At 39.9% G+C, this 27,390-nt stretch overlaps 1 protein-coding gene across 2 annotated transcripts in view; it reads left to right on the top strand.

Annotated features, from left to right (window-relative positions):
• Nucleotides 1-1,095: 1,095 nt before the first annotated feature.
• DNAJC3 (DnaJ heat shock protein family (Hsp40) member C3) overlaps nucleotides 1,096-27,390 on the top strand; it is a 30,547-nt gene continuing 4,252 nt past the window's right edge. The window contains exons 1-9 of one of the 2 annotated variants that reach the window (XM_032677256.1): nucleotides 1,096-1,246; nucleotides 7,035-7,145; nucleotides 9,995-10,119; nucleotides 11,237-11,311; nucleotides 19,962-20,114; nucleotides 21,427-21,608; nucleotides 23,315-23,434; nucleotides 25,180-25,285; nucleotides 25,388-25,508. In XM_032677256.1, coding sequence (XP_032533147.1) covers nucleotides 1,165-1,246; nucleotides 7,035-7,145; nucleotides 9,995-10,119; nucleotides 11,237-11,311; nucleotides 19,962-20,114; nucleotides 21,427-21,608; nucleotides 23,315-23,434; nucleotides 25,180-25,285; nucleotides 25,388-25,508 — 1,075 coding nt within the window. In that variant the 5' untranslated portion in view covers nucleotides 1,096-1,164. Of the gene's footprint in view, nucleotides 1,247-1,786; nucleotides 1,815-7,034; nucleotides 7,146-9,994; nucleotides 10,120-11,236; nucleotides 11,312-19,961; nucleotides 20,115-21,426; nucleotides 21,609-23,314; nucleotides 23,435-25,179; nucleotides 25,286-25,387; nucleotides 25,509-27,390 lie in introns of those variants that run through there. The other variant, XM_032677264.1, reaches the window with a different exon arrangement.

Genomic DNA, 27,390 nt, shown 5'->3' with positions numbered 1-27,390 from the left:
AGTCGGGTGGTTGCAATCTCCCACTGCTGGACTCAAGACGCCAGCACGGGGACCTGTGGTGCCTTTGCATCAGGCAAAGCATCGCCAGCTGGTCCAGGGAGGTGCCTTTGCATCAGGCAAAGCATCGCCAGCTTGTCCTACTCTGCTCTGCACTGGTGCGGCCTCACCTTGAATATTGTGTGCAGTTTTGGGCACCACAATGTAAGAAAGATATTAAGCTATTAGGGAGTGTCCAAAGGAGGATAACGAAGATGGTGAAGGGCCTTGAGGAGAAGCCATATGAGGAGTGGCTGAGGTCACTTGATCTGTTCAGCCTGGAGGAGACTGAGGGGAGAGCTCATTGCAGTTACAACTTCCTTGTGAGGGGAAGAGGAGGAGCAGGCACTGATCTTTTCTCTGAAGTGACCAGTGACAGGACCTGAGGGAATGGCCTGAAGTTGTGTCAGAGGAGGGTTTAGGTTGGATATTAGGAAAAGATTCTTCCCCCAGAGGGTAGTTGGGCACTGGAAGAGGCTCCCCAGGGAAGTGGTTCCAGCACCAAGCCTGACAGAGTTCACAAAGCATTTGGACGATACTCTCGGGCACATGGTGTGACTCTTGGGGATGGTCCTCTGTGGGGCAGAAGTTGGACTCCATAGTCCTTGTGAGTCCCTTTCAACTCAGGAAATTCTGTGATAAGGCAAGATTGTTTCGTAATCCCCTTCTCATTCTCCATAACTCTCCGAGCAAATTGTTAACTGTTTCTGACTCTCGAGATGTCAGCATCGGCAGGGCGCGGGTGGGCAAAGAGACAGGAGATGAAATGCAGAGGCAGATAGGCACACTGTGACCGGGTGTCCCTCTCTGCGGGCGGCCTGGGGCGGCGCCGCCACCATCTCTGCTCAGGGCACGTCGCCGTGGGCGGCGCCGAAGCCGCCATCTCTAGGGCGGGCACCGCCATCTTGGCACCGGGCACGGCACCCGGGCGGGGCCGGCGCGGCGGGGCCGGGCGCGCTCGCGCAGCTCCATCACGTCCGGCGGCGGGCCCAAGGCAGGGGCGGGCACGCGCGGCGCGGCCAATCAGCGTCGCCCACGACCCTCCCCGCTGGAGGCGCAGCCGGCGGTCGGTCGGGCCGGGCCCGGAGCCGCCACTGTCGGGACCGGGCGGCGGCTGAGCGGGAGGAGATGGTGTCCCCCGGCGCCTCCGCCGGGCGGCTGGGCTCCGCGCTGCCCTTCCTGCTCGTGCTCCTCGACCTGCAGTACCAGGGTGAGCGCCGGGCGGGAGTCACTGAGGGGGCGGCGGGGGGAGCCCCGGCCCGGCCTGGCCTGGGGGCCGTGTGGCTCCGGGGGCTGTGCCACCCCTCCGCCCGCGGCCCGCTGGGCCTGGGACAGGCCGCGGCTCGGCCCGCGGCTTTGCCAGCTGGGTGCTGTTCGTCCTGCCTCCGCTCCTTCTGCCAGGCTGTCAGTCGGGCCGTGCGGTGTCCGCCATGGCGGCGGGGCACACACACCCCCCCGGCCGTGGGACGGGGGAAGTATTTAGAGAAAGGGTGTGAGGAGGGAGGTACAGCGCTGCCACCTCATCAGTCGGGGCGGTGGCAGAGGGTGCGTAATGAGGGCACCGCTGCTGCCGGTGAGCTGCTGGGGTTAATCGGAGTTCCTGGTGGTGCGGCTTGACGTGGCTTGGTGTGTGTGTTCGCCTCGCTTTCCTGGGATTGCTGATGGATGGGGTGAGGCTACCGACAGCCACTGTGAGCCCTCGGGATGCCGTGGTGTCTTCGGGTGCCGCTGAGGGACAGCATCGGCCGTTCCGTGCTGTCCGTGAATGTCTCACTCCGGTATGGATTTCGTGTAGTTCCCAAGTTCAGAGGTTTTTCCAGTGGCCCTTCTCGGCCACAGCCGGTATTAGTGCCACTCATACAGATTCGCTGAGGCTTCTGACAGTTGTTCCTGATTTGTGTTTTGTTGTTATGGTTTCTGTTGTTCCTTTATTTTTTTTTCCCCCTCTCACCATTAGTATTTGAGGTTCAGCTTATCTGCACTTTGTGTGGGTTGTTTACTTTCAGAGTACACTGTCAGCAACACTTGTGTAGCCAGAATTTTTTCACAGGCTTCTGTTAAATTTCTAACTCAGTTATACAATAGTGTTTGTTGTCAGAGTTTCACCTGAGGGATGTTCTTTAACTGGCAGTGGCAGATGAAGTGGAAGTGAAGGTGTCAATAGTCAGAATAAGTCTGTGGGCTGAAGGCTAACATTAAAAATTCAGTTGATACACCAAATTAAAGAATAGTTCAGCTGACCGGGTGGCGACAGGAACATACTGTGGCAAAGATACTCTGTCTTATAAGACTACATACTGTGGTGTTAAATTGCCTTTTTTTAATATGCGTTCTAGTGGTGTTAGAAGACAAACAATAACTTTTGTCAAAGTATACTTTTCCCCCTGAGATTTTGACAGTGCTGCTCCTGCTAGGATTCTTTTGTTTAGAGTTGCCAGCCTATTTCAAGTATGTGATTTAATGGCTATTTGGACTTATAAAGTCACATTGCTTAATTTGGGGGACATTTTTTTAACTTCAGTTAATAAAGATGTAGACTTCAGTTACAGAATGAGAAGCGGTGATTCTGGATCTTATTTACTAAGCTACTCTCTTAGTTCATGAGTTCATTTTTCCAGAATGTGTAGTTAGAGAACTTAGGGGAGAGGGGCTTACATTATTTAAGTATCTAGATTCCCCCCCCACCCCCCAGTATTACTCATCTACGAGCTCAGAGATGAGTTCATATTCACATCTAAATTTGTATCTTAATGTCTTTATAATAGAAGTCTACCTTGTGTCATCTGAGTCATGAATCTGTGGAAGAATCATTCTGTATTAACTTTGTATCTTACAATTATGTCTATTTGTATCTGGCTGGAAAATGCACCAAAAAGGTTTCTGAATACTTGGTGACTGTGACAGGTTGCTGTTGTACTCCCTGAGTTCCACCTGTTCAAATACCCGGACTTGTGCTGGATTTGACACAGATCCTCTCTTGGGAAGATCCATTCTTCATGGCTGTTTGTCCACACTAATCACAACAGAAAGAGGCTGCTAAGGAGGACAGAGGAGTGTTGTTCATTTTCACCCTCTCCTCCCTGGCAGTAGAAGAAAGGAAATGTAATATGGGGAAGAATAAATGGGCTCTGAGTATATAGAGCTCAGTTTGTTACTGTCAGACCACAAGCATCAAGTATTTCTTTTCCTCCCCCCACTGTGTGTTTCAGCTCTGAGTTTAAGAGCTTTTTTTTTTAACTCGCTCCAAATAGCAAAGGCTACTTGGGGGCGGGGCTTTTTGTTGGCCACTCAGCTATATTTACCAACTTGCTTTGCAAACAGAAGGAATAAAAACTTGATGGGTGGAAGTTGCAGTGGCTTAACTGGATACTCTGAGCTTAACTGAACCTCAGAGGTATTGCTTCTGAAACTGTGGTTGCTTGTCCATATCTTACTTTGTTCAGTGTTGTGCTTGAAAACCGTGCTTGCAGACATACATAAATTACAGCCTAAACCTGTTTAAAAATAACAGCGAACTTAAGACCGGTTGTGCTAAACACAGGGTCATGCTGATCAAAAAACTTTGCAAAAGACAAGATAAGGCAATCATTAAACTCCTCCATGTAGGAAAAAAAGGTTTAGATGAGTGTAGTTAAGATTAGAGACACGTGCGCTTCTTCTTTGCCTTTGAAACAACTCTTTCTGTTACAGAGTAGGAATTAATTCTTATTTATTTTCACAGTCTTGTTACTCAGCATAGGAACAAGATTTAAAAAAAAAGGCAGAAATTTTATGGAGGAGGGAAAAGAGGAGTGTGTAGATAAATGTAACATCTTGAAACTCTTCTATTGTAACATCTTGAAACTCTAAGCCCTATTGCAGGGCTTCCTTGAGTTTTTTACACTGCGGATGTGACCGATTATATGAGGATATGGTTGAAGTTTGTATACTTAGGTACCTACATATTAGCACCAATTATTCTAATAAAACAGAAATCCTACCAGGAAGTTACAATTTGCTTGAAGTGAGTGCATTTATCTGGAAAAACAGGTTACCTGCACCGGCTTATGTTCCCTGTGCCTTCTAACTGTTGTCCCGTGAGTTGTCAGGGCTGGTACCAATTATCTGGGAATAGTTTGGGGGTTTGTGTTTGATTGGATATTTTGGTGTTTGTGTTTTTTTGGCTTTTTTTTGACTCTTTCACTCTTGCAGCAGTACCAGGACTACAGACCCTCAATTTATCCAGAATATCTGACTTGATTTGACAGCTGGGGCTCCTGTGTGTGGTCATCTGAGGCCCTTGGTGAATAGATAACAATTAGTCAGGCTTTAGAAATAATATTCAAATTAAAATATTTGGAAGTTTTAAAAATAAGTATTATACTTGCATATCTGTTGTGTAAATTTAGTTTCTTGCTGGAGCATACAGAGCTTCTTCAGCTGGGCCCTTGGTATCCAGCTCCCCAATGACTGTGTATCTGTTGGAAAAGACTCTGTGGGGTGGGTTTGGTTTTTTTGCTCTGGCTGAACTTTAGTTTTTAGGCTCATTCCTAGACCAGACAGTGAATAGGTACCCAAATAGTTGCACAGAATCGGAGTCCTTGGACTCCTGTGCTTATGTTATCAGTTTTCAGATGTCTGTTGTGGGCTGGTTTGGTTAGAGCAGTTGTTTGCCTACAGCCAGACAACGAATAAGCAATAGATTTCTGTGAATAAGCAGCCCAACTATCAGGTCAGTGTACAGTGTTCCTGAGTAGTTACAGTAAATATCACTTTTCATCATGATTAAGCTGATGGTACAGGTTGCTTCTGGAGATTCACACATCAGTTTGTGATGTTCAGCTCTTTGCAGTGCCAAGGTTTAATGTATGTCAAGTATAATTAGTCTTGTTCTGCAGGGAACCTACAGTCCTTCACAATTTGCCTTCTTTATTTATGTTGCTCCTGCTTTTATTGTTTACTTGTTTGCCACTGTGCTCACCTGTCCCATTTCTTTTATTAATTGTCCTCAGTATTCTCACAGAAAAAGATGTCTCTCCTGCCTAAAGGATTATGTAGCTGTTGAACTGTACTGAACATAATGTGTTTGAAAGACACCAAATTGTGTAGGTGCAGCTTATTGTGGAAAAATATATTCTTGGAGCTATCCTGGTGTGACTAAATGGGAAACAAGGACACTCCTTCAGATGCTTGAAACTGTTTTGAGGGGGGTTTTTTTGTGTTGATTTTTTTCTCCAATGCTTGCTTTTATCATTTTAGAGGACACTGGACTACTTGATGATCAAAGCTAGAGAAGCAGCAAAATGGGCAAGGAAGAATGTCCTTTTTTTCTAAAAATTGGCTGTTTATGTAAAAACTTCCTGGAAATAGATATTGTGTGTGAAAAAAAAAATTACTGTCCATTATCTGTGGAGCTATTTGTATTGTATTCAGAGCTATACATACCTAGAATTTATTTTAAAATGTCATTTAATGAGATCTTCAAATTGTCTATATGATAAATAATTGTCATTTTAATGTCATCTACTTAAACCAAAAAGTATTCACTGGAAATTTGGGGCTTATTTCATAAAGTAGTTTCCATTAATTAAAAAAAGGAATTTGTTTGCTGTTATTGTTCTAAAACAAATAATTTATCTGAAGCCCTTGAGTCCAGTTTGCTGAATTATTATCAATCTCTTAGCAGACAAAGCTTTGTCTAGTGGGGTATTTTATTCACTTTAGTATAGACAGCTCCATGATTTTCTTATGGAACTAAAGGAATTATTAAACTGTATTAAGGGGTAGGAAAGAAAATTCAATTAAGATCCCAGGTGTTGTGAACTCCTGGGTCTAAAATCTTGATGACTTGGTGATAGGAAATTACTGTTTTTTCATTACAAATACTTTGTTGTTTAATTACCTTTCAGTGTGAGAAGTTTGGATATCAGTGTAGTATAATGCTTTTATTCAACCTGTGAGAAACAACTTCCAAGTGTGACTGCATTTTCATATTTAAAATTAATTCAAATGCCTGTCTGAATTAGCTCAATACAAAACCTGAGTAAAATAACTTAGAAATCACTGGAGTTTAATGTAATATGCTTATTCAGGATTCCAGTGTATTCCCTTGCTTAAATTTAGGCATTAGGAAAAGGAAACTACTCGTAGTGTAAAAGTTTTAATAGTCACAAGCTGGTAGGTAATTTGTAGTGAAATTCTGCCCTCATCTGAAGACTGCTGGAAGCAGGACCAATGAAAAACCTGTTGCTGAATTGATGTATGTACAGCCTGGACCTGCACTCAGCTGCTCATTTCTTCTCAACAATAGTCTTTTGCTGTTGGTTGAACAGCAGCAATTTATTAGCTTTGAACTGAAACTGGCACTTCAAAGAATTACCACTTCAGTATGGTTTTCGTGCTACTGGTTAAATGAAAAAGGAGTGAGAATTTTTAATTATTTTTGTCAAAACTTCACTCTGGAAGTGCGAACTATGGAGATGAGACAAAAGTGCAATAGATGAGAAGCCGGTCTCTAAGTAGCTAACAGTTCTCAGTTAAGTACTGATTTAACATCAGGGTCATGAAATTTAACTTAGCCTTTGTATATTTGTTCTGTGTGTGTGTGTGAGTACTTTTCCAGGTTCCTCTGAAGTTGAAAGCCAACACAGAAATGTAGTTGGTCAAACTGTATTTATAGCTGATGTAAAAATCTTGATGTGCAAAAGTGTATTACTGAATATATAGACAGGAGTAGAAATGCATATTTGGTGACTTGTCACAATGTGGTACTTTATGATGTTTTATCTAGTTTGACACATCCTTATTTGGACATGCTATGAGCTTATTAGGCTGCAGGTTGCTTTACAGAACCACAGAATCAATTAATTTGGAAAAGACCTCTCAGATAATCAAAAGTACAGGAAGATGTGACTTCTGCCTCTATTTCAATAACATGTTGTTAGATGTTTTATCACTGTATTTGTTTGGTATAATCCAACTGGTTGTTTCAAACCTTGATCTTTTTGTTTTTCTTTAAGGAGCTGAGTGTGGAATAAACGCAGAAGTAGAAAAACAACTTGAAATGGGAAAGAAATTATTGGCTGCAGGACAGCTAGCAGATGCTTTATCTCACTTTCATGCAGCTATAGGTATGTATCTCAGGGAATGACTCTTGCACTGAAATACCTTTGGGTGGGTTTTTTTGCTTCATTAAGTATCCTGCTTTCTTACAAATTGCATTCCATGAGTCATAGAAATTGGGGCACCCTTATGCAGCAGTTTGGACAGGAGCCAACAGAGATGCAGTAGAATATTTATCCTTTGGTTTTGATAAAAGAAAACTTAAATTAACTACATCATACCTAAACACAAAGTCACTGCTGTTCTACAGGTGAGCTGTATGAAAGGAATTATAATTGATTCTGGTATCTTTTAATGAGGTATTCCCTGTGTGTCTAATGCCATCAAGATGAGGTTTTATATTTATGACATTTTTCAAAGTATGTCTTTGAAAGGCTGACTTCTATCCAGGACTGTAAAAAAATTAATGTTTAGAATAGTCTTTCTCCCTTTTTGTTTTTTCTTAATTAAGTCTTGAAGTGTGTGATACCTCAGTGAAACTGGTGCTACAAGTTTGAGATACTGAATGTGGGGTGTAGAGCAAAATTGTCCCTCCATTGTACTTAATTAGCGAGTTAGTTCTTGTTTGGTGTTCTGCCTTTTCAACAAATTGAGGAGTTAAATGTTTGGTTTTAAGAATTTTAACGCAGCTTTGCTGATTAAAATCCTTTAATTGAAGCACAGAGACAGCATCAGTAAAGAGCAGAGTCCATTAACACCCCAATTTCTTAATTGCATGGTGGTTTTTTTTTAAAGTTATTGGACTTTGTTATAATGTGTACAAGTGCATAGTTTCCTCCGTGAAAAGAATGTTGCTAAGATGTTATACATTTATGGGTCATACTGTTGATATTTTTCTATTTATGCCTTGGTCCAGTAGTGAGATGTAAATGAAATATCAGAAATATTTTCCTTGCGTTCTCCAAGATCAACTTCCTTTATATAAGGGAGTGGAGGGGGCAACTTCCTTTTTTTTCTGTGTTGTGGAAGCTCCCCATTCCACCAAGAGGCATTCTGTTACTCCTTTTGGTTGCGTGTTGCTGCCAAAGCATTTCTGTGGGATCTGCATTACAGCATGGTTTACTTACTCCTTTACAATTGGTTGGGAAGATTTAACTTGGATTTGGTGAGAAGTCCAGTTCAGGCTGTGGCCGTGCAGTTGCTGGTGGTGGTGCAGAGGCAGCAGTGGTCTGAGGTGGGATGAACAGTGAGGTGCCTGCAGGTGAAACCCTCTGCTTTGCCAGCTGTGCTTGAGCAGCTTGTAGAACTATGGTGTAACCACTTCAGTTGTGACCTTGATGGGATTCTTAGTTGGATGCTAATTTGAGCCTGATTGCCTAATTTTCATCAGACTACTACTTCTTCGCATTTTGCCTCTTTGTTAAGATTTTAAGCATGATTTGCCAACTGTGCTTGTAGAGGAGGCATGAATTCTTTTTTATCTGTACTACAGGATTGCAGGCTGTGAGGTAAATAGATCTCTTTGTCTTGCCTCAGCCAGCCTGTTTTTGTTTTTTGCAAACATCTAAAATAGAAGAAAGCTACTGTCCATATTATCTCTCTTCAGTTGAATTTTCAACTCTTTCTTTAATCCCATCAAGTTGATGGCTTATAACTTCTCTCTGGGTGTCAGTTGCTGTTCATTGCTGGGGTACTGAGGCAATACTATCTGACTATCTGGTGCTTTTCTCTGTTAGCTTTTTCCTATCTTTCATCTTTGTGTATTAATGAAGTTCCTTAATTTCAATTGTTGATTTGTAGTTCTAGCCTACAGAGATGTATGTGAATTTATTTGATGCCCATAATCCTGGCAAGGTGGCATGCAGTGTGGGAGTTATTAAACTTGAACCCTGGAGATTAGCATTTCCACAGCCAAGACATTGTAGAGCAAGAGTGCAGATATATTTTCCAGTGAGAACTGAACTAGTGGTTTGGTAATGGAGATGGCCAGCTATGAAACTCAACATTTATTTGAAAATTCAACTTAACCTCAGATGAAGTGAGGAAGAAAAATGCTTCATATGGATGTTCTTGTCCACAAATTCTGATTATTATGTTTTTAATAGTACAGTAAAAAGTTTCCTGTCTTTTACTGCATAGGATTGGTTGGGTGGTTTAAGTTACTTTTCCTTGAGAGCCTACAGTAACTGTTACCTGTTTGTTTGAAATACTTGCATAGAGAAGAATGTTAAGAAAATTGTTCTTGGTTTCAGAGGCTGAGGTTTGCCTCCTGTACAAGTATATGTGTATGTGCTACCCTAGAGAGAGTTAAAATTGCTGGATCTTGGAATTTTGGCCAGAAGACAACATAGAGTGTATGGGCCCTGAAGTTAGCCTTTAGGCTTTGATAACACATGCATTTGTCTGCTGATGAGAGGGGGTGTTGGTGCCCATTTTATTATTAGAGAAAGAAGTTACTGCTATTTCAGTGGATGATATAAAGAGTTTGTGTCTGTGATGGCATTGGACTAACGTACTCATCATTTTAGGATCATTTTCTTGCATCCTATTTGGTGATCAAGGACTGAGCTGGAAAATGATGAATTAACATGCTTTCACATGTAGGCCTACAGCTGGAGGTAAAGGGTTAGTATGTAGTGGCTGTTCTGTGCAAAGCTAAAGAAACATGTACATATTTAACCACTAGTGCTCTCAATTATGTGGCATCTACTGTGTTTCTGTAATCTTTATTGTTACATTATCAAACTGCATAGAAAATACTGCTTGGATAATGTTACAAATGCTGTGTCCTAATAAATACCATTGTTTCCAGTGGCTTAAAAGTAAGTTAATATATTTTTAGTCATTACAATTCTACTGTACACAAGGTTTCAGTTGCTTTAAGATACTATTCTGATTATTGTTTGTTCATTTGCAGAAGGAGACTCTGATAACTACATTGCTTATTACAGAAGAGCCACAGTGTACTTAGCCATGGGCAAATCTAAAGCTGCAATTCGTGATTTAAGTAAAGTGGTTGAATTAAAGCAGGATTTCACATCAGTAAGTATTACTGGAATTGAAGATGAATCAAGTGTAAAAAAAAAAAAACCTGCTTCAAAGAAGGTTGGGGGTTTTTTGTCAGATTTTGCTCAACAGGAATAGAGAATACACTCTGAAGGCTTTAAATAGGATAAAATAATAGTGGTGTATGTGCTTTAATTTGCAGCTGTGCTGAGTACAGTCTAGCCAGTTATTTGAACAACTAGTAGTTTTATTAAGTACATGTTCTTAATGGATTTTTGCTAAACTCTTCCCTTTTCTCACTTGTGGTTATTCTTCTCTTTGTCACCAAGGCTGTGCCATCTGGGGCAGGAGAAGAGAGCACACAGATTTCTTTTTTTTCTGTCTTAATCAGCATTTGATTTGAGACATCTCTTCTCCATAGGAACTGTCCTAATCTCTCTGCCTTCCTATGGGATTGTTGCAGGTTCTGATTACCTTACCCCTTTCTCACTTGAGCATACTGTATATGGAGGCTGCCTCACTACGTGCAGAGTGATGCTGGAGTCCTCTCCATCTGATTCTGTCATCTGCCTTTTCCATGGGCAGTGGCATGTCCTGTATAGTTTACAATGAAGAAGCAAATGTTAAATTAATTGTTGTAAGAAAACATTCTATCATAAATCAAAGCCTTATAAATAAATGACTTGTCTTTTCACATTGTTTCTATTATTCTGAATTTAGTGGAAGAATTAAATGTGATAATTATTTATTGTTTATTATTTATGCTGTTTTCTTAATCTGAAAGCAGTTATAATCAGGAAAGTGATGTAAAGTCAACATTCACTTTTGTTTGTGCAACTCTTCAAATGAAGAGTTCTTTCCATGAGTTGCAGGTGCTCATAAAAACTGTGACTGCTCTTTGTCCCTCAAAAACAAAGTATTGCTCTGGTGCAGAACAATACTTTACCATTAAAGAGGCTTATAAGAACATTGTTAAATGTAGAAGACAAAGAATGGGTGTTGTGATCTCTATTTCAGCTTGTTAGCTGTACTGAAATCAAACTTCTTTTTTCCTGCTGAAGGAAACTGAAGTTTCATACTTTCAAACTTGTGTTCATACTTTGCTGAATTCCTGTTTGTAAATCAAAAGAAATTATTTGATGTTTCTTTTCAGGCAAGATTACAGAGAGGACACTTACTGCTTAAGCAAGGAAAATTTGATGAAGCAGAGGATGACTTTAAAAACGTGGTAAGGTGGAAACCTAAGTTGAACTACATCACTGCTTTCAAGGTTGGGTTCTGAGCCAAGGTCATATCTCAGCTCTGATGCTCTATGGTATTATGGTATGCATGCCTGGATTTGTCTTTCCTGCTCTTTAAAGTGGTAGCTAAGCTACCTGGTATGAATAAATGACCAATAAAGTTGCAGTATAGTGATGAGGATGAAATCGAGTGTTGCCTGAAACAATGTAGCGCTTTGAAAAGTCTTCTTTGCGGTACTTGACTCTTCATGATCTCTGCTTGATGACAGCTGTACTAGGGAGCAATCTTCATTCATAAAGAAATAAGTGATATGGGACTTGAAGTACATAGTTAACTCCAGTTTACATCACTATATTGTCGTCTCCCTGCGAAATCACGAGGGAAATCACATGGATCAACCTTTAAAGGTTCCTATCTCTTTTCACTGATTGCAGAAGAATTGTGGGCTTTTAATTTAGTCACTGAGCTGTTAAATCAGTGAATTTCAGTGGCATGCTTCTGTCTGGTTTCTAATCTGCAGCTGAGTTCCCCATCTTTGATGAATGTGTTGACGATACTTACTCTCCATGATCGGGAAGTGCCCAAAGTTTTCATACACACAGTTGGATATTACCCACCTAAAACTCACTTGGGCTGTTTATAGTTTTGATGGGTGTTTTTTAGCCCTACACTGCAAAAGTAAACTGATCTAACCCCAGAAGAAAGGTCCTTAAGAGAATGTGAAGCTTGATTTCCTCTCTATTGCACAAAATTCATGTAAATATGAGTATAAATAAGATTAATTCTTATTCTTGCTTATTCTTCAGGAGTTTCTAGTTTGAACAGCTGTCTGTTATGCCAAAATAAATAGAATTTGCAGGTGTAACTAGTGTCATCATGTTAGCTTTCCTCGAAGAGTGTGGTGGAGAAAGTAGTTGTGTGTTGCAGATTGCAGATGTTTAATGGAAATCCTGTTAATGAGTGTGGATGACAAAACCGGAGTGGTTGTCCCATGTGCTCTGTAGGACAGTTGGGGGGAGTGGCTCTTGCAGGAGGCAGTCTGTGTTTGTAGCAGAGCTGCAGTAGCTTATTTTGAAGTTTATGTAGCAATGACTCCTCCGGCTGCTGCTGCTTCCCCTGTGAGTTTCTTAGGAGTGTGTGGTCTGATAGCAGTGCAGCCCTGCTGATTGCAAATGTGGGAGAGTGTTGTTCAGCTCTGAGTAACTGAGGACACAGTTGCTGCAGTAGCAATTGTGTGATGTCAGTGTCGACTGTGAATTTGTGTATCTCTTTGCAGTTCCTGTTCTGTGAAATATTGCTTAATGCTGCGTGTGGAATTGTTTCTTCAGTCAACTGCCAAGTATCTTTCCCTTTTGCCAAACTAGCTGCAAAAATTTAGATTGCTGCCTTTGGTCAGTCAAATAATTTCAGTCCTCAGGCTTTAAATCTGAAGGGGAACAGAGTTTCTTCTCAGAAGCTGGCTTAAGAAGATACCATATTGGTTCTAAATCTTACTTCCAGCTTCCTTTGTTCTGTGAACAATACTGCCCGTGTACTTAGAGAACTGGCAAGTGGTCTCTTCTGAAGAGCACAATTCTCATTTAAGTACAGTATATTCAAGAAAAATGAGCCAACAGTAAAGTAGTCATTTGTAATAGTTTAATTTATTCATATGAGGAGGAGATTAGATTACACTACATACCTTGAATCTTTTAAGAAGAATACCTATTTCTTTGAAAGGTTTCCCTTGTTTTTTTCTAAATTTTTCAGATAGTCAGACCCTCTCTTTTCTACCAAGAGCTATAGGGGTCTTATTTTAAGTCACTGGTCAAAAACTGAAAGGAGTAAGTTGTACCTTGAAATGATACTAAAAGATATGATGCAAAAAAATGCCAGTGGGATCTCAAGCTAGAGTTTAGTTGGAGACTTGACCACCTAAAATAGTGTGGTTTACATGTGAACAGAGCATGTAGTGTATGATTCTGCTTCTTAACTGAGTAAATGTAGGTCAGGATCCGAACAGCCCTCTAGCCTCTCACTTTGTTGGCTGGTTATCAGCTAACTAGAATGCTCTCATTCTGGGTGAGCATGTAGCTCATCAGCAAACTTTGGTGTCCAAATCTGGAGATAAATTGGAAATGTGCTTGGGCCATCCCACATTAGTAGTGCATGGGGTCTAAATCTGCAGTCAAGTGTAACTCAGTAGGAATGCAGCAGCCTGGTCATATGTTTGAGTTTGCAGAAGTTGAGTGTCATGGAAAGATTGGGTGAAAATGCTGTATTTAAAAACTGAAACAATCTTTTACTCTATCCATCCTCCTCACTGAAAGGAAAGGCTTAATTTGAAGGAAAACAGCCTGCTTTCTGAAATGTGTAGGGTTTCAGGATGTCACCCAGAGTAGGTGATCCTGAGAATGTCATATGCTCACAGAAAAGAACTGCAAGGTGTTAAATGTGAGAGTTTTTACCTTCAGTTGTAATTTTTCTTTCCTGAGGCAATAGTTGTGTAGATGGGATGGGCTTTCTCCTGGTAATGCCATCCACCTTTGAAGTACATTGTGTACCCTTGAATGACAGTGGATGTGTTATCTCTTAGGTGATTTCACACAAGAGATTGTTTGGATCAGTTGTTGATTTAAAGAGAATAGTAGTAGATCAGATTTTAAGATATTCCCCACTCTTGAATTGGAGAAACCGGGTCAGAGCGTGGAATCTAAGAAGACTAATTTTACTTGGACTACTCAAGGACAGACGTGTAGGAGTGATATGGTTTGTAGTTCCCTGTAGGATGCTTGCATTAAGTGTCCCAATGTTGCTTTCTGTGCCTACCAGAACTGCAAGGTGACTGATATAATGAGCCATCCTTAAAACGCTGTTTTCTCCTAGCATATTCCAGAAATCTGTTGAATCTCAGTGGAGACTCTGAAAAGCTTTTTTTTCTTCCCATCTCTTCTCTTTGAGTTACACTCCTTAAAAGGGATCTCGGCAGTTTAGGAGATGCAGTCATTTTTGAGGGAGAGAAAAAGCAAGAAACATTCAGCCCATCTAAATGGAGGGGAGGATGACAGGTAAACTTTCCCAGCTTGTAGGACCAGTGGTCTTGTGTAGAGCTTAAAAAAATCATCAAAACTATTCTTTATGTGTAATAGTAAAACTGTCCTAGTGAAAAGAAAAAAAAAAATTTTATCCTCAAATGGTTTCTATAAAGTTTCATAGTATATGGAAAAAGTTTCATGGTGAGCACCCTAAACTTCTTTAAACTTAAATGATTGCTAAACAGAGTGGTTTCTCTTTATACTCCTGCCCTCTATGTTGTGTCAGTACTGGCTGTCTTGTGGTGCAGTGCCAGTGTGAGAGCAGGCAGTGGGAATGCCTGACTGGAAAGGATGCAGTATTCCTTTTTGGGAGCAGAGCCGCTTGAGACTTCATGCGTTATTTTTAGATTGCCTTTTTTATCCCCTACTCTGTCCTTTCTGTTGGCTGAATTTAATCATGAGGTTTGGATAGAGGGTGAGATTCAGACATGCCTTCTCATATTAAGCAGTACTGCATTTCTAGAAATCTCTCCTTTTGCCCAACAGATGCACCAAGCTGATGGGGAATTCTTTACACAGACCACGCTTTACACATGAAGAAAGGTTTAAGTAGAACTCCTTCAGTGATTTTTAGAAAGCTGTGCTCATGCTGTATGAACAGTATTTGTTTCTCTACTGTAACTTTGTTGAGTGTTCATATGCTTTAATATCAAGTTCTTTCTGGTTTAGTTAGTTTCTGAGTAATAGAAGTCAATAGGACAGATCTGTGGGCACATCAGCAGTCATGTCAAGCAATGAAAGCCCTGGAATGTTTAGTTTAGCTGTAAAAATGTGATTTTTACTAAAAATAAAAGGAATATTGGCATGCTTTGGTTGATGGAAGACCTTCTGGAAAGGTGACAAAAGCGATGCAAATCCTGGCAGCCCTATGTGTTGTCTGTGACTCTGCTTGTGTTCTAGAGAAAATGACAAGCCTTTGAGTTGCTGAATTCTGTAGAATGAACAAAAGTAGAATAGAACTTCTGTCTAGTCTATTGGAAAGTGTGGAAAGGGCTAAGTTGTCATATCTCTTTTAAATTCCAGTCTTTGTTAAGACTGACTGTAACATTCATAGTTGCAGTTTGTTGCAATAAATACTGTATATTGAGGTGTCCTAAATAAGCAATTCTATCTGCCTTAGAAGAACAGTCACTTCAGAGCTGGAAACTGAAGGCACATCTTCCAGCTCCACTAGATGTCAGCCAAGACCAAGTGACTGAGCTCGGTACATCTACAAGTTGCATTCTAGTCTAGAGAAGCCCTTGGCTCTTGCAAAATACACTGGACAATTGTTTTCCATGGTTGGTTGGTATGTGTAATAATACTGTTTTGGATGTAGGTGGGAGAGACCATCTTAGGGCAGTTTAAGGTAACCTGATTTGATTAAGTTGCTAGGCAAGTTTGGGTTGGGTATTTGCAGCTCTCTTAACCACGTCAAAGTGGTTAGAGAAACATTAGATGTTCCCAAATATATCCCTCTGTGGTACTGTGATTATCCGTAGCTTCCTGCTTAAAGAATAAAAGGTATTTAAATATTTCCTTGTGTTTTTTTACTTCTGTCTATCATTATAACTGTGTTACTTAATATGTTATTAGTGCAGGGCTTTCCTTTGTGCACTGTGTGTGATGTCTTGATCTTAGATACAAACCATGGAGGTTCCTTCAGTTCCCCTCAGAATGTTTTTCACAAGATTATTTGATTTCATGGTCTGTGTATTTAGGTTTGAAAAGCAAGAACATAAAACAGCTTTAGAAGTGTAGAGATACGTCTGTGTTAGTGGTACTGGACCACTGTAAGCAAGGTATAGGAACAGTGTGTGTAACATTTGGGAGTTGTAAAAATAATTTTTTTTTTTTCAAACAACAGTATTGAAGTTTTTTGAGTTGACAGTATCTGTTTGTAAGAAAGATATTCAAATGCTGTAGATGAACTGCCTGTATATCTTTAATCTGTGCTCTTTGAGAGTATGGTTTTTGAGGTTGTGGTTTTGGTTTTTTTCCCCTCAGAGTGGTTGTAACTCTTCCTCATTAGAGTTCTTGTACAAAGTCCACAGCTTTTCCCTGTATCGTTAATGGGCAAAGGAAGTTGTAGGACTATGTAGCTGGAAAGCAGGAGAGGTTATGGTAAACCATTACATTTGCTTAGCCGTGTTTTGTAACTTTTCCCTATGCTTCTGAAAAAAACATCCTGAAGCAAAGGGCTCTTAGCAAACTTCATAAGCAGCAGTTACTTGTTCCAAGTGATTTCCGGTTTAAGTGTTTTGTGTTTGGGGATCCTTTTTTTAGCATGCTAACAGACAATGCTGTAAAGCCTTGTTAAATAAAAAGCATATTACTGATCCAGAAAGCATAATGGTAAGATATATGTATGTGCAACACATTGTGATATACTAATTAATTCAAACAGGCATATGGCATCTTCAGGACAGCAGCATCCAATGCACAAAGTGCAGATGGATCCTGGGTAGTTTAGCATTGGTCTTGCTTCAGTGTTTTGTCACTGCTGTTATACTGGTTTGGCTATGTCAATGTCCTTCTATTAACAGCATTTTTCTGAAGTAACGCTGCATTGTATTTTTCACGTTGCCTTGTGTGTGCTGGTGTAACCTCTGTGTGGTTAGAAAGGTCATTGATGGACTTGGGAAATACAATAAGGGATGACAGGTTTGGTGTGGTGGGGGTGTTATGTTGCTTCTTGAAAACCAACCAGCATGAATTGTTTAGCTTGTTAAAATGCTTTTCCCATCAGAAAACTTTTAAATACTTGATATTTAACTGCAAGTGCAAGACTGTCTACTTGGAGTAGAAATGATCCTTAGAGAGGATCTTGCAAAAGGATAATGATCTTGCAAAAAAAAAAATTAAATGCTGGGTTTCATGAACTGAACTTCTAATACCTTTTCCTACTGTCCTGAGTGCAGCAAGGTAATGTTGCAAAGTTTTGAGTCAATCCTTGAGGGAAAATTCTGGAAGAAGCTAATTTCATCACTGAGAGTAACAGAGAAAAACACATGCAAATGCTGTTAACACTCAACTTGATAAATTGAGTGAGGATGATTTTCTTACCTTCAGTCTTGCTTACTTGAAGGGGGCAAAGTGGGGTTTTGCTTACACTAGGGTTTGTTTCTCCCCTGTGCTGAGGTAAGGCTATAAAATAAAGCAGCACATATAGTAGTAAGTCTGTGATAGACAATTACTTACAGTAACAAAGCCGTTCCTGTGTACTTTGTTTTCTGTAAAGGAATAAGGCACAGGGTTGGCAGGGGAGTAGAGTGAACAAAAGCTGATGTTAACACGTGGCTACTTGTTGCTGCAAGTTAAACTGCAACTACTTTAGTGCTGTAATCTAAACGCAGTAAACCTCAAAGAGAGCAAAGGATACTGTGCTGAGAACAACTCAGTGGTAGCGGTGTGCTTGTCCTGCAGAACTGAGCAGAGCACAGCCCCTGGCTTTGTGCTTTCAGGCTGCTGGTGAAGCATGCCAGAGGAGTGTTAGGTTTGCCTTAGACCTGTATTAAATTCATCTGAAGAGTTTTCTTAATACTTAGCTCCTTTCTTGGGCATCTAGCACACTTAGTACAAGCAGTTGTTCTGAGTTGTTACCCCCAAACTTACTGTTTCACAGAAAAAGGAGATTGAAGTGTGATTCATTATTGCTAGTGATGTGACAGCCCTGTGATCATAGTGCAGAAAGACACGAATGCTTGATGGCTTTAGTTTGAATGATAACCTGAAAAATTTTCCTTTCTTTGTTAACTGGACGTTTTGTACTACCTAGAATTATCTAGGATGTTTCACTCAAATGGTCTTTATTACTGTTGGACTTGTCTGCATGATTGTAACATTGCTTTTCATATTCCACTGACCTTTTCTCTAAATAAGTTACATGAAACACTGTATGTCTAAGATGTGCAGTGTTATTGTGAGATAAGTTTAAATGGAAGTGTAAAGCTCATCCATAGCAAAAGCTGTTAATTTTTAAGAAGAAAATGCTGAGAAATTGAGGGAGAAATCAAACAAGTCAGCTGGAACTGAAGAGCTCACAACTTCAGAGAATTTTGTAGACTTGGTACTTTTAAAATTACAGGTGCAGAAATTTGCCTCTACTACAACCTCTAGATTTTGGGGTGAAAGTGGATGCATAGCATCAAGGGTTTATAAGCAGAGTTTTAACCAGAAGAAAAGCCTCTTTGAGACTTGTATTAGGAATCAGCCTACAAAGAAGAAAACTCTTTGATCAAATTCATCTTCTCTTGCTAAAGGACAGTGTAGGGAATAAAGGAGAACTTTTGGGTCTCAGTACAACTTGTTTCATTTTACCTGGCAAAAATAACTACCTAAGGTTCAAAAAGACTTAAAATGAAGAATTGAAGACAAAGTGTGTGAGCTGTGCATGCTTTTGATGTTGCATTTAGGCTCTTTCCTTTCATATACTTAAATTTTAGAACCAGGGGAAGTTATGTTAAAGGACTTCTGAGGGCTGAAGTTGAATTACATTAGAGACATAAGCACAAAATGAGTGTTTCAAGAACATACTGGTAAAAAAAAGGGAAGAGGCCACTTTGAGATAAATGAGGAAAGAAAAAAGTACTGCATGTCTTTGAGGACTCAGTCACTTTAGTCAACATTCTGTGTATAGAATGCAAGATAGTGCAAGTTTTGAGATTAAAACAACAAAAAAATGAAGTCATGGTGATCTGTCCCTTTGAAAACTTTGGAAGTCGTTCTGATCAGCAACAAATATGAAGCAGTGCTTTGTTCAAGCTACACTAATCCTACAAATTACTTCCTGGCTTCACAAAGAGAATGGCTGAGATTCCTTCTGGCCCATATTTATCTTCCTGGGTGACACCAAAGTTGCCTGTGAGATTGGTTTTTTTTCTTTGAAAATTTAAAGCTGTTTAAACAAATTAAGACAAATACCATATAACCCCTTCTGCTTGCTCAGAGAGGGGGGTTTGAGAAATGAGAGTCCTTGTAGATAGAATTTTAGACTTGTTTAAGGCTAGAAGAAAGCTGATCCCAGCTGAGGCTTTCTCCCAGCTGTAGCCTCTTAACTTGCTGCTGTAGCCACTCTTTGGGGGGAAAATGTCAAGAAACATAGCTTTACAGTAACACTGTCTGAGACATGTTTCATTTATTTCTGTCATGAATTTATAAATATGTTTTGTGCTTAAAGTGAGATTTGCAGTTTATGCCATGTGGTTATACTGTCTGCTGATGCTGAGGAATCCATTGTTTTGTAACTGTCTGCAGAGAGGTGAATTAGGCTACATTTGAGAGGTCCTCAACTTCAGTGGGTGATGAAGGGGCAGTGACTGTTGCTTATGATGTGTCCAGTGGTAAATGATCAAGCATGGTGAGGGGGAGGAATTGGATTTCTTTAACTTCTGACATCTTGTATTGGAGCTCAGAATGTCTTCCTTTTTTCTCAAGTTTAGAGGTAGAAACACTTCCAGTGGAATTTTGAAACTAATTTTGCTTTATTTGCAGCTTTAGTCAGTTCTCCGTGATATGACTATTAATGGGACAAAGAGATCCTTGAACAAGCGTTTCAGTCTCTCTCTTTGTTCATGTTTGCAGCTCAAATCCAATCCTAGCAATAATGAGGAAAAAGAAGCCCAGACTCAGCTGACAAAATCTGATGAGCTGCAGCGCCTGCATTCACAAGCACTATCTGCTTACCAGCAAGAGGATTATGAAGCTGCTATTTCTCTTCTTGATGAAATCTTGGCAGTAAGTGTTAAGTAAAATTGTCCTGAGAAAGGAAAGTAAGAGCTTCTGTCTGACATCTGTGTGTTTTTGTTTAATAGCTTCTTCACTGATGTGAAAACACTTGGTGTAACTGGTTTAGTTTTGCTGAGCACTGTGACTCCATAAGGAAGTTAGGGAGTGGAGAAGGCTGAGCACTAGCTGCAAAAAAAGTCAAAATAATAGTTTTGTAGTTTGGGTTAAAGATACAACTTCAGCCAAACTTCTGTTATAGATAGCTGTATTGGTTATACTTTCCTATTTTCCCACAGTTTGGTGTTTGGGGAAGCTGGGAAAAAATCTCTCCTGAAGTCAATGAAGTTTTACCAAATACAGGAGGTGTAGGTTTTGTCGTCTGGATTTTCATTGCCAATATTCTGACAGTTTTTGTCTTGAGAAAATAAAGTAACAAAAGATCGAAAAAAACCCCACAAAGTTAAAAATGTTTATAGCTAGCTCAATTTTCAACTTGTTCCTTAGGTATCTCTATTTGTTGAATGTATTAGTATAGGTAGTCTGATAGTGTATGTGTAAATAACTCAATGGTGTGGGCATTTTGTGTGTCATATAGAAATATACATTAAAAAACAGTTAACTGCTGTGACTCTTCACATACAAATTAGCGTTGTTAATTTGGAATTTAAAATATTGGAGCTTTTGGTGAAGAAACTGCTAAAGTGTGGGAGTTTGTCTGTGGGTGGGGAATGGGGAAAAGCAGAAAAGCCTCCTCCTGAAATGATAGTTTACAAACAACTGACAAGACACAGAATTAGTTCTCTAAAACAAATTTTGGTGGGCAGTTCCTTTTGAGTAATTATTTTTTCCCTACTGTTACATTATTACCTTTCTGTATTTTTAAAATCCGAACACAAAGGTCAAATTTTGTGGAGCTGCATCTTCCCCATGGGCTTCTTCCTAGAGGACAACTGACAGCTTGGTCCTTGCTGTTCATTACCTCTTTTCTTTTGGGAAGATGTAATAATTTATGATTCCGATATCCTTTCCTGGAGGCTCAACAGACTGTCCTAGTTTAAGTAGTACCAGTAGATTTAATTCATCTCCCTGCATGAGCTCATTGAATCATTTACAAAATTTGCAGGCCTTTGTTTTGTATTTGGGCAGGTGCATCACAGCATCCACCAGGAAGCAGAGATGCTAATTTCTTGATCTCTGCATGCAACTTGAACCTTATGCTATTGCAGTTGGCAAAGTCAAATTAAATGGGATTTTTGTTTTGGGGAGGAAAAGAAGTGAAGTGTTATGGACCAAAACCAAGCTTTAATTTTGATTTCTTAAGGTTTGTGTTTGGGATGCAGAGCTACGGGAACTTCGAGCAGAGTGTTATATAAAGGAAGGGGAACCAAGCAAAGCTATTAGTGACTTGAAAGCTGCTGCCAAATTAAAGAATGATAATACTGAAGCCTTCTATAAAATCAGCAGAATATATTATCAGCTGGGGGACCATGAATTATCACTCAGGTAATTTTACTATTTGCTGTAATAATTACAATTGACAGAAAATGTAATTATATAGGTCATGATAAACCATGAAATATCTGTATTGTGTGAGTTTTGGATGTAGTAGCAACTGTGGTCTGGATCTGATAAAGGAAGCTCCTTTCTAGAAGCTAAGAACAGGCAGTGAAGACACCATGTTTATGCTTGGCAGACCAGCCATCGATGGTTCCAGGCATCTTCTTTGCTAAAGTAGAAGCCAGAGTGCATGTCCATCAGAGTTGCTTGCAAGTACTGTCTTCATTGTATTTCTCCATCCTAGATGGAAATGCTACTCTGAACTTGCTTTGGTGGAGCCTTTTTTTTAACCTTGAACCTCTATTCAAGTGAAGTTTACAATGCAAACAAAAAACATATGCATTAAGGTTACAGGCTTAAGAATAAATAAAAAATACAGGAGCACCCAGCTATGAAGAGCCAGGGGCCCTGAGCTGTTGATCTTTCATTCCTGCAGACAGTGTCCAGCATTTTGAATGACTTTTTGATAATGTCCTACTCTTTTATTCATATTGAGTTATGTTTAAGGTCTTACTCCCATATGTCCCTCGTCAATCTGGCAGATAACTGCCCTTGCCCAATCTGAACTGTTAGGTTTTTACTCTGTGCCTGGCTGGACAGATGGTGTAATCTTCCTGTTTGCACAGGAATGATTTCTGTGGCAATCATAACCTCAGATGTGCTACCTTCATCTCCAGACTCCTTCCAGTATGGTTTCTGCCACAGAATCTCTTCAATAAGAAATGAAGAGAACTGAAAAGGCCTGATTTTCTTTTCTTGGCTAGCTGATGGAAACTGCATGTGATGGACTGTAATGGCAAAAATTCATTTTATAGCTGGGCAATTGGTTTGCATTACACATCCCCTTTCTAAAGTATACTTAGTCTTGGGAGCTCATAGGTCACTTCTGTGGTGAGTTTTGGTAGCTGGACATCACTTTGCATAGTGATTTCAAGAATAGATTTTTGATTTTTAAAAGTACAGTTAAGAGCACTGTTGAAGAACAAAATGGAAACAGAATGAAGGGATAATAATGAGGAGTTCCTTCATTCTTATCTAATACCTTTATTTTATTTTTTTTGCATCATAAGATATACTAAGAGTTCAGTAGCTCTTGGACTCACTGGATGCTTATTCTGATCCTTGACCTTCTCTTGGTTTCTTTCTCTTACCTTTATAGGCTTAGTGATTTTCAAATACTGAGACTTTTTTGTCTGTCCTTAGGAACAAAATCAGATTTTGTGATCTCTTTCTGAAAATAACACCGTGGTTGTGCAGTGATGACTGTACTTTTTTTTTAAACATTTGACAATTTGGAGAAGTACCTGCCCTAATCAGAATCTTATTAAAGAGCAGTCTTCACAACGAAAAGTCAGGCTCAGGCTTGGCTGGGATTCCATGTATCACATGTAACACTTAATCCTTTTGCATATTTGGCAACAGAGAATAATTAAAACCCAAACCAGACAAATAACCCTTTATGTTCTGGAAGACTTTTTGTTGATGTCTCACTTTAAAGTAATTTTTTGGCTGAGGAGAGAGATTGTGTAAAGAAGTGAGCTGTTGTTGTGGACAGCTTGTATATGTTGCATTGTGTCTCTAGTTAAAATTTCATAATATGTGGTGACATATTTTATTTTTTTTTTACCTTCTCCTTACCTCCCTGTGAAAAGTGAAGTCCGGGAGTGTCTGAAACTGGACCAAGATCATAAGGAGTGTTTCTCTCTCTATAAGCAAGTGAAGAAACTCAATAAGCAGATTGAGTCAGCAGAGGAATTCATCAGAGAAGGCAGGTAAGTATTCACTCCTATATTTAAAAAAAAAAAAAAAAAAAAAGGAAAAAAAACTACTACGGAGGCACCAACTTATTGATTGAGGAGCTGATTAAGTGATGCTTTTTGCATCTGTCAGTTGAAGTGGATAACTGAGCACAGCTCTCAAATTACAATTAAAATAAATATTGACTCGCATAGCGACAATCCTGTTCGGATTCCTTCCGATGCCACTGTCTACTCTTTGCATACTTAACTTCTTTCTGTAGCAGGTAGTAAGACCAAGATAGGGATAATAGTTTTCAGCTCTCATATATTATTACTCAGAACTGATGAGGCCACACCTGGAGTGCCAGAGAGATGAAACTACTGAGAAAGTCCAACAAAATCCCACTAAAATGATGGAGGGACTGCAAAGAAAGGCTGAGATGGCTGGGACTGTTTGAGCCTTCTCTGCTACAGGGTCATCTCATCAAAATACCTGAAGGGAGGGTGCAAAGAGGGCAGAGCCAGGCTCTGATCAGTGATGCCCTGTATCAGAATCAGGCCAATGGGTGCAAACTGAAACAAGAAATTCCCTTTGAACATAGTGAAATGCTTTCTACTACCCCCTCATTTGCAGTCATGCAGGTTGCCCAGAGAGATTGTAGAGTCTCCCCATTTTGGAGTTATTAAAAAACTGTTTGGACACTCCTGGGCAGCCTGCTGTAGGTGGCCCTGCATGAGCAATGGGGTTGGACCAGATGACTTCCAGAAGTCCCTTCCAATCTCAGCTGTTCTGTGATTAAAGGACCACATCTCTAGACTAAAACCCCCTAATAACTCTGCAGTGCCTTGATAGCAAAATTGGATCTGACTGATGGGCTTTTTTTTTTCATGCCTCTGTATTCTTCTACTTCTTGCTTTACTTCAGTTTTTCATGACATCCAAGTGTAAGGAGCTCTCGCAAATCATTAGACATTGTCAAGGTGATGTTTTAAAATGAAATACATCAGGAACATGAATAAGCACAACTGAGGCCAATTTGATTAAGCCATCAGTCTGTTTGGACTCTCTTCACTTAATACAGTATCAGTCCTGTTTCAGGGAATCTTCTGAGAGCTTGAATTTCTCTAGCCTGTATAGCAACCTATGGGTTCAGTCACTCTCTTGCCTTTTTAGGTAAATGTTCTAATCCATTTCTTGCTCAAACCATGCAACTTTAGCATCTTTGAGGCCTTTGCAGCAAAAAAAAAAAAAAACAAAAACCAAACCCATTTTACTGTGTGACTTGTGGAGAAGAAAAGGAGAAAACAACCGCCTAATTCAAGCTGGCATAAAGAGCTTTTTTGTAGCTAAGGTGGGACCTTTTGTGGTGTGCAGATAGTACAGTGCTTGCAGTAAGACTCTAGACTTGGTCCATCTCAGATATTGGAGAGGGAGATGCTTATTTTTAGGTGTAGAGTGGCATGTTGGACAGGAGGCACATCTAGAGACTGTCTGTGCATGGTGAGGGATTGGTAGTTACTGTCTTCTGCAAAAGCCTGCCAGGGCTGGTGCCAGCTCTTCTGTCTCATAGCACAGAAAAGGGAATGGGGATGTAATTCTTGAAATGGCTGCAAATTTTCTTCATACTATTGTCTCACACCTCACCTTTAAGGCTATTAAAGTTAAGGTACATTGCTAGGAGGATGTGAAAATCTGTGAATTTCAAGATTTGTAAATAAATTGCAACACCCTGAGATAGTGATCACATTTCATGATATTTTGCTTTATGATTTAAACAGGTACGAAGATGCTATCAGTAAATACGAATCTGTAATGAAAACTGAGCCAGAAGTCCCAGTTTATGCTACTCGTGCCAAAGAAAGAATCTGTCACTGCTTATCAAAGGTAATTCTGATTATTCTCCCTCTGTAAATTTCTTTAAGACAAACAAACAGCACACAAAACCCCCACAACTATGTGAATTTTGTTTTACTTTCTTCTCTCTAGAATCAGCAGTCTACAGAAGCCATAAAACTTTGTACAGAAGTTCTGCAACTGGAACCAACCAACGTGAATGCTCTGAAAGACAGAGCAGAAGCTTATTTGCTGGAAGACCTGTATGAAGAAGGTACAGTTGTATGCAGTTGACATATACTTTTTTGTGGACGTCTAAAATGCACTCAGTGTTTCAAAGGCTTTTTCTTAACATGCACTTTGATTCTACACTATGTTGTCATCCTTAATTAGCACTGGTAGTTTCAGATTTACAGAAATATCTGGTGGTAATTTTGTCTTGATTAGTGTAAGTGGAATGCACTTGTATTATCTATGGCATAGTTGTCTTTACAATAACGGACCGTGTTCAGGATGTTCTGTGAGACTGTACAGCTTAATCTACTTAAACATGTTTTATATAATCAGCAATGTCAGACAAATGTGTTTAGAGGTAAAAGGTAATTATAGTTCGGTTGATGTAAATCCTTTTTAGGACCGCAATTTTAATGTCTTGAGATGGCAGCATGAAAATAATACTGTTCTGTTCTCTGGCATGTGTTGGGGGCAGAGGAAGTTAATGGCCATTGCTTCACCTCTGCAGATCTCTAGTGCTGCTGAAAGCAGTATACTGACTCTGTTCCTGAGGCTGCATTTTCCATACAGACTTTTTGTAAAATGGATACTATTACACAGAGTCATAGAAACAACTTCTAGGATTATCAGGTCCACTAACCCAGCACTGCCAAGTCCACCACTGCACCATGTTCCCTAGTGCCACATATACATGTCTTTTAAAAATCTCCAGGGGTGCTGATTCAACTCTTGCAAATTAGAGGAAAGAAAAGTTTTATAACAAGGTTCTGCATAAATGCAGGGAGACAGCTTGGTCTTGTACTGGAGCAAATGCCTCCATATTATAGGATATAAGGAAACAGAGAGAGGACATACCTGGGATCTGGGAGAGCTGGTGCCTGCTGAGCTTGGCCTAGCCTCATTCCAAGTGAACCACCATGCTAGAGTGGAACTGTGCTTCGTCAGATCCCTGTTCTTTAGCATGTCCCATGCCTTCCTCCTGCCCTTGACAGTTGTGAGGTGGTTGTAGTTACGCTCTGCCTTCCAGCAGAGCCTCCATCAACAGTATTACAGCCCATTAACGTTAGTCTGCCTGAAGGTGTCTTCATTTATCCTTCAGTTTTAACTGCTGTAAAATGATCACTGATATCTCTTTGCTAGAGAGAACAGTAGAGCAATTAAAATTGTAATCTCATATTTAAAGGGGCAGACTGATTCTTATTCTTCCCTCAAAAAATTTTCAAGCTAGAGGCAGCTATTTTCATGTTAAAGATAGGAAATTTCAAAGTACTTGTAATTCAGAACTTTGAAGGCGATTATTGCTAAATGTTCAAGATGCACTTTGGTATGTATAGCTGAGTTAATCAAATGGTTTTAATTACTTTATAATCACATGAGATCCAGGGCTTGTCTACAGCAGCAGATGTGTAATGACTCCCTTTCTGGCATACCTCATAAGTGCCGAAGTCTATCTGTCTAAAGCACAAGTTTTGTTGAAGGAAAAAAAAGCTGCCTTGCTGTTTCAAAATTGATCAAGACATACTAATTTTTTTTCTTTTTTTTTTTTCTTTTTTTTTTAAATTTTTTAATTTATTTTTTATTTTCCCCCCCACACTACTTTAGAGGTTTCAGTAAGAGCGTACCTGGTTCTTTATTTCTCTAACAGTCTTGGCATGGGTGTAGGTTGTCTGCAGTTACTCATGTTTGATAGGAAATTGTCCATTAATGCACATGCAGAATTGATCTCGGTCTCTTTTAAAAATGCAGGCAAGATTCCAAAGCCAGCAAATTTGTCTAGAGTTACGGTGTGATTACCTTTTGAGAGGTTGTGAAGAGTCTTGTATTGAAAGAAGGAGAGTTAGATTTGACTGAAGTATTTAAATTGAAAGTGACACTGGAAACTAGTTGTTCCTTTTATGTCGTGGAACAGGATGAAAAGAAGA

This window comes from Chiroxiphia lanceolata, chromosome 2 (genome assembly GCF_009829145.1).
Source record: "Chiroxiphia lanceolata isolate bChiLan1 chromosome 2, bChiLan1.pri, whole genome shotgun sequence".
Taxonomy (NCBI): Eukaryota; Metazoa; Chordata; class Aves; order Passeriformes; family Pipridae; genus Chiroxiphia; species Chiroxiphia lanceolata.
This window is presented reverse-complemented; position numbering and strand designations above follow the sequence as displayed.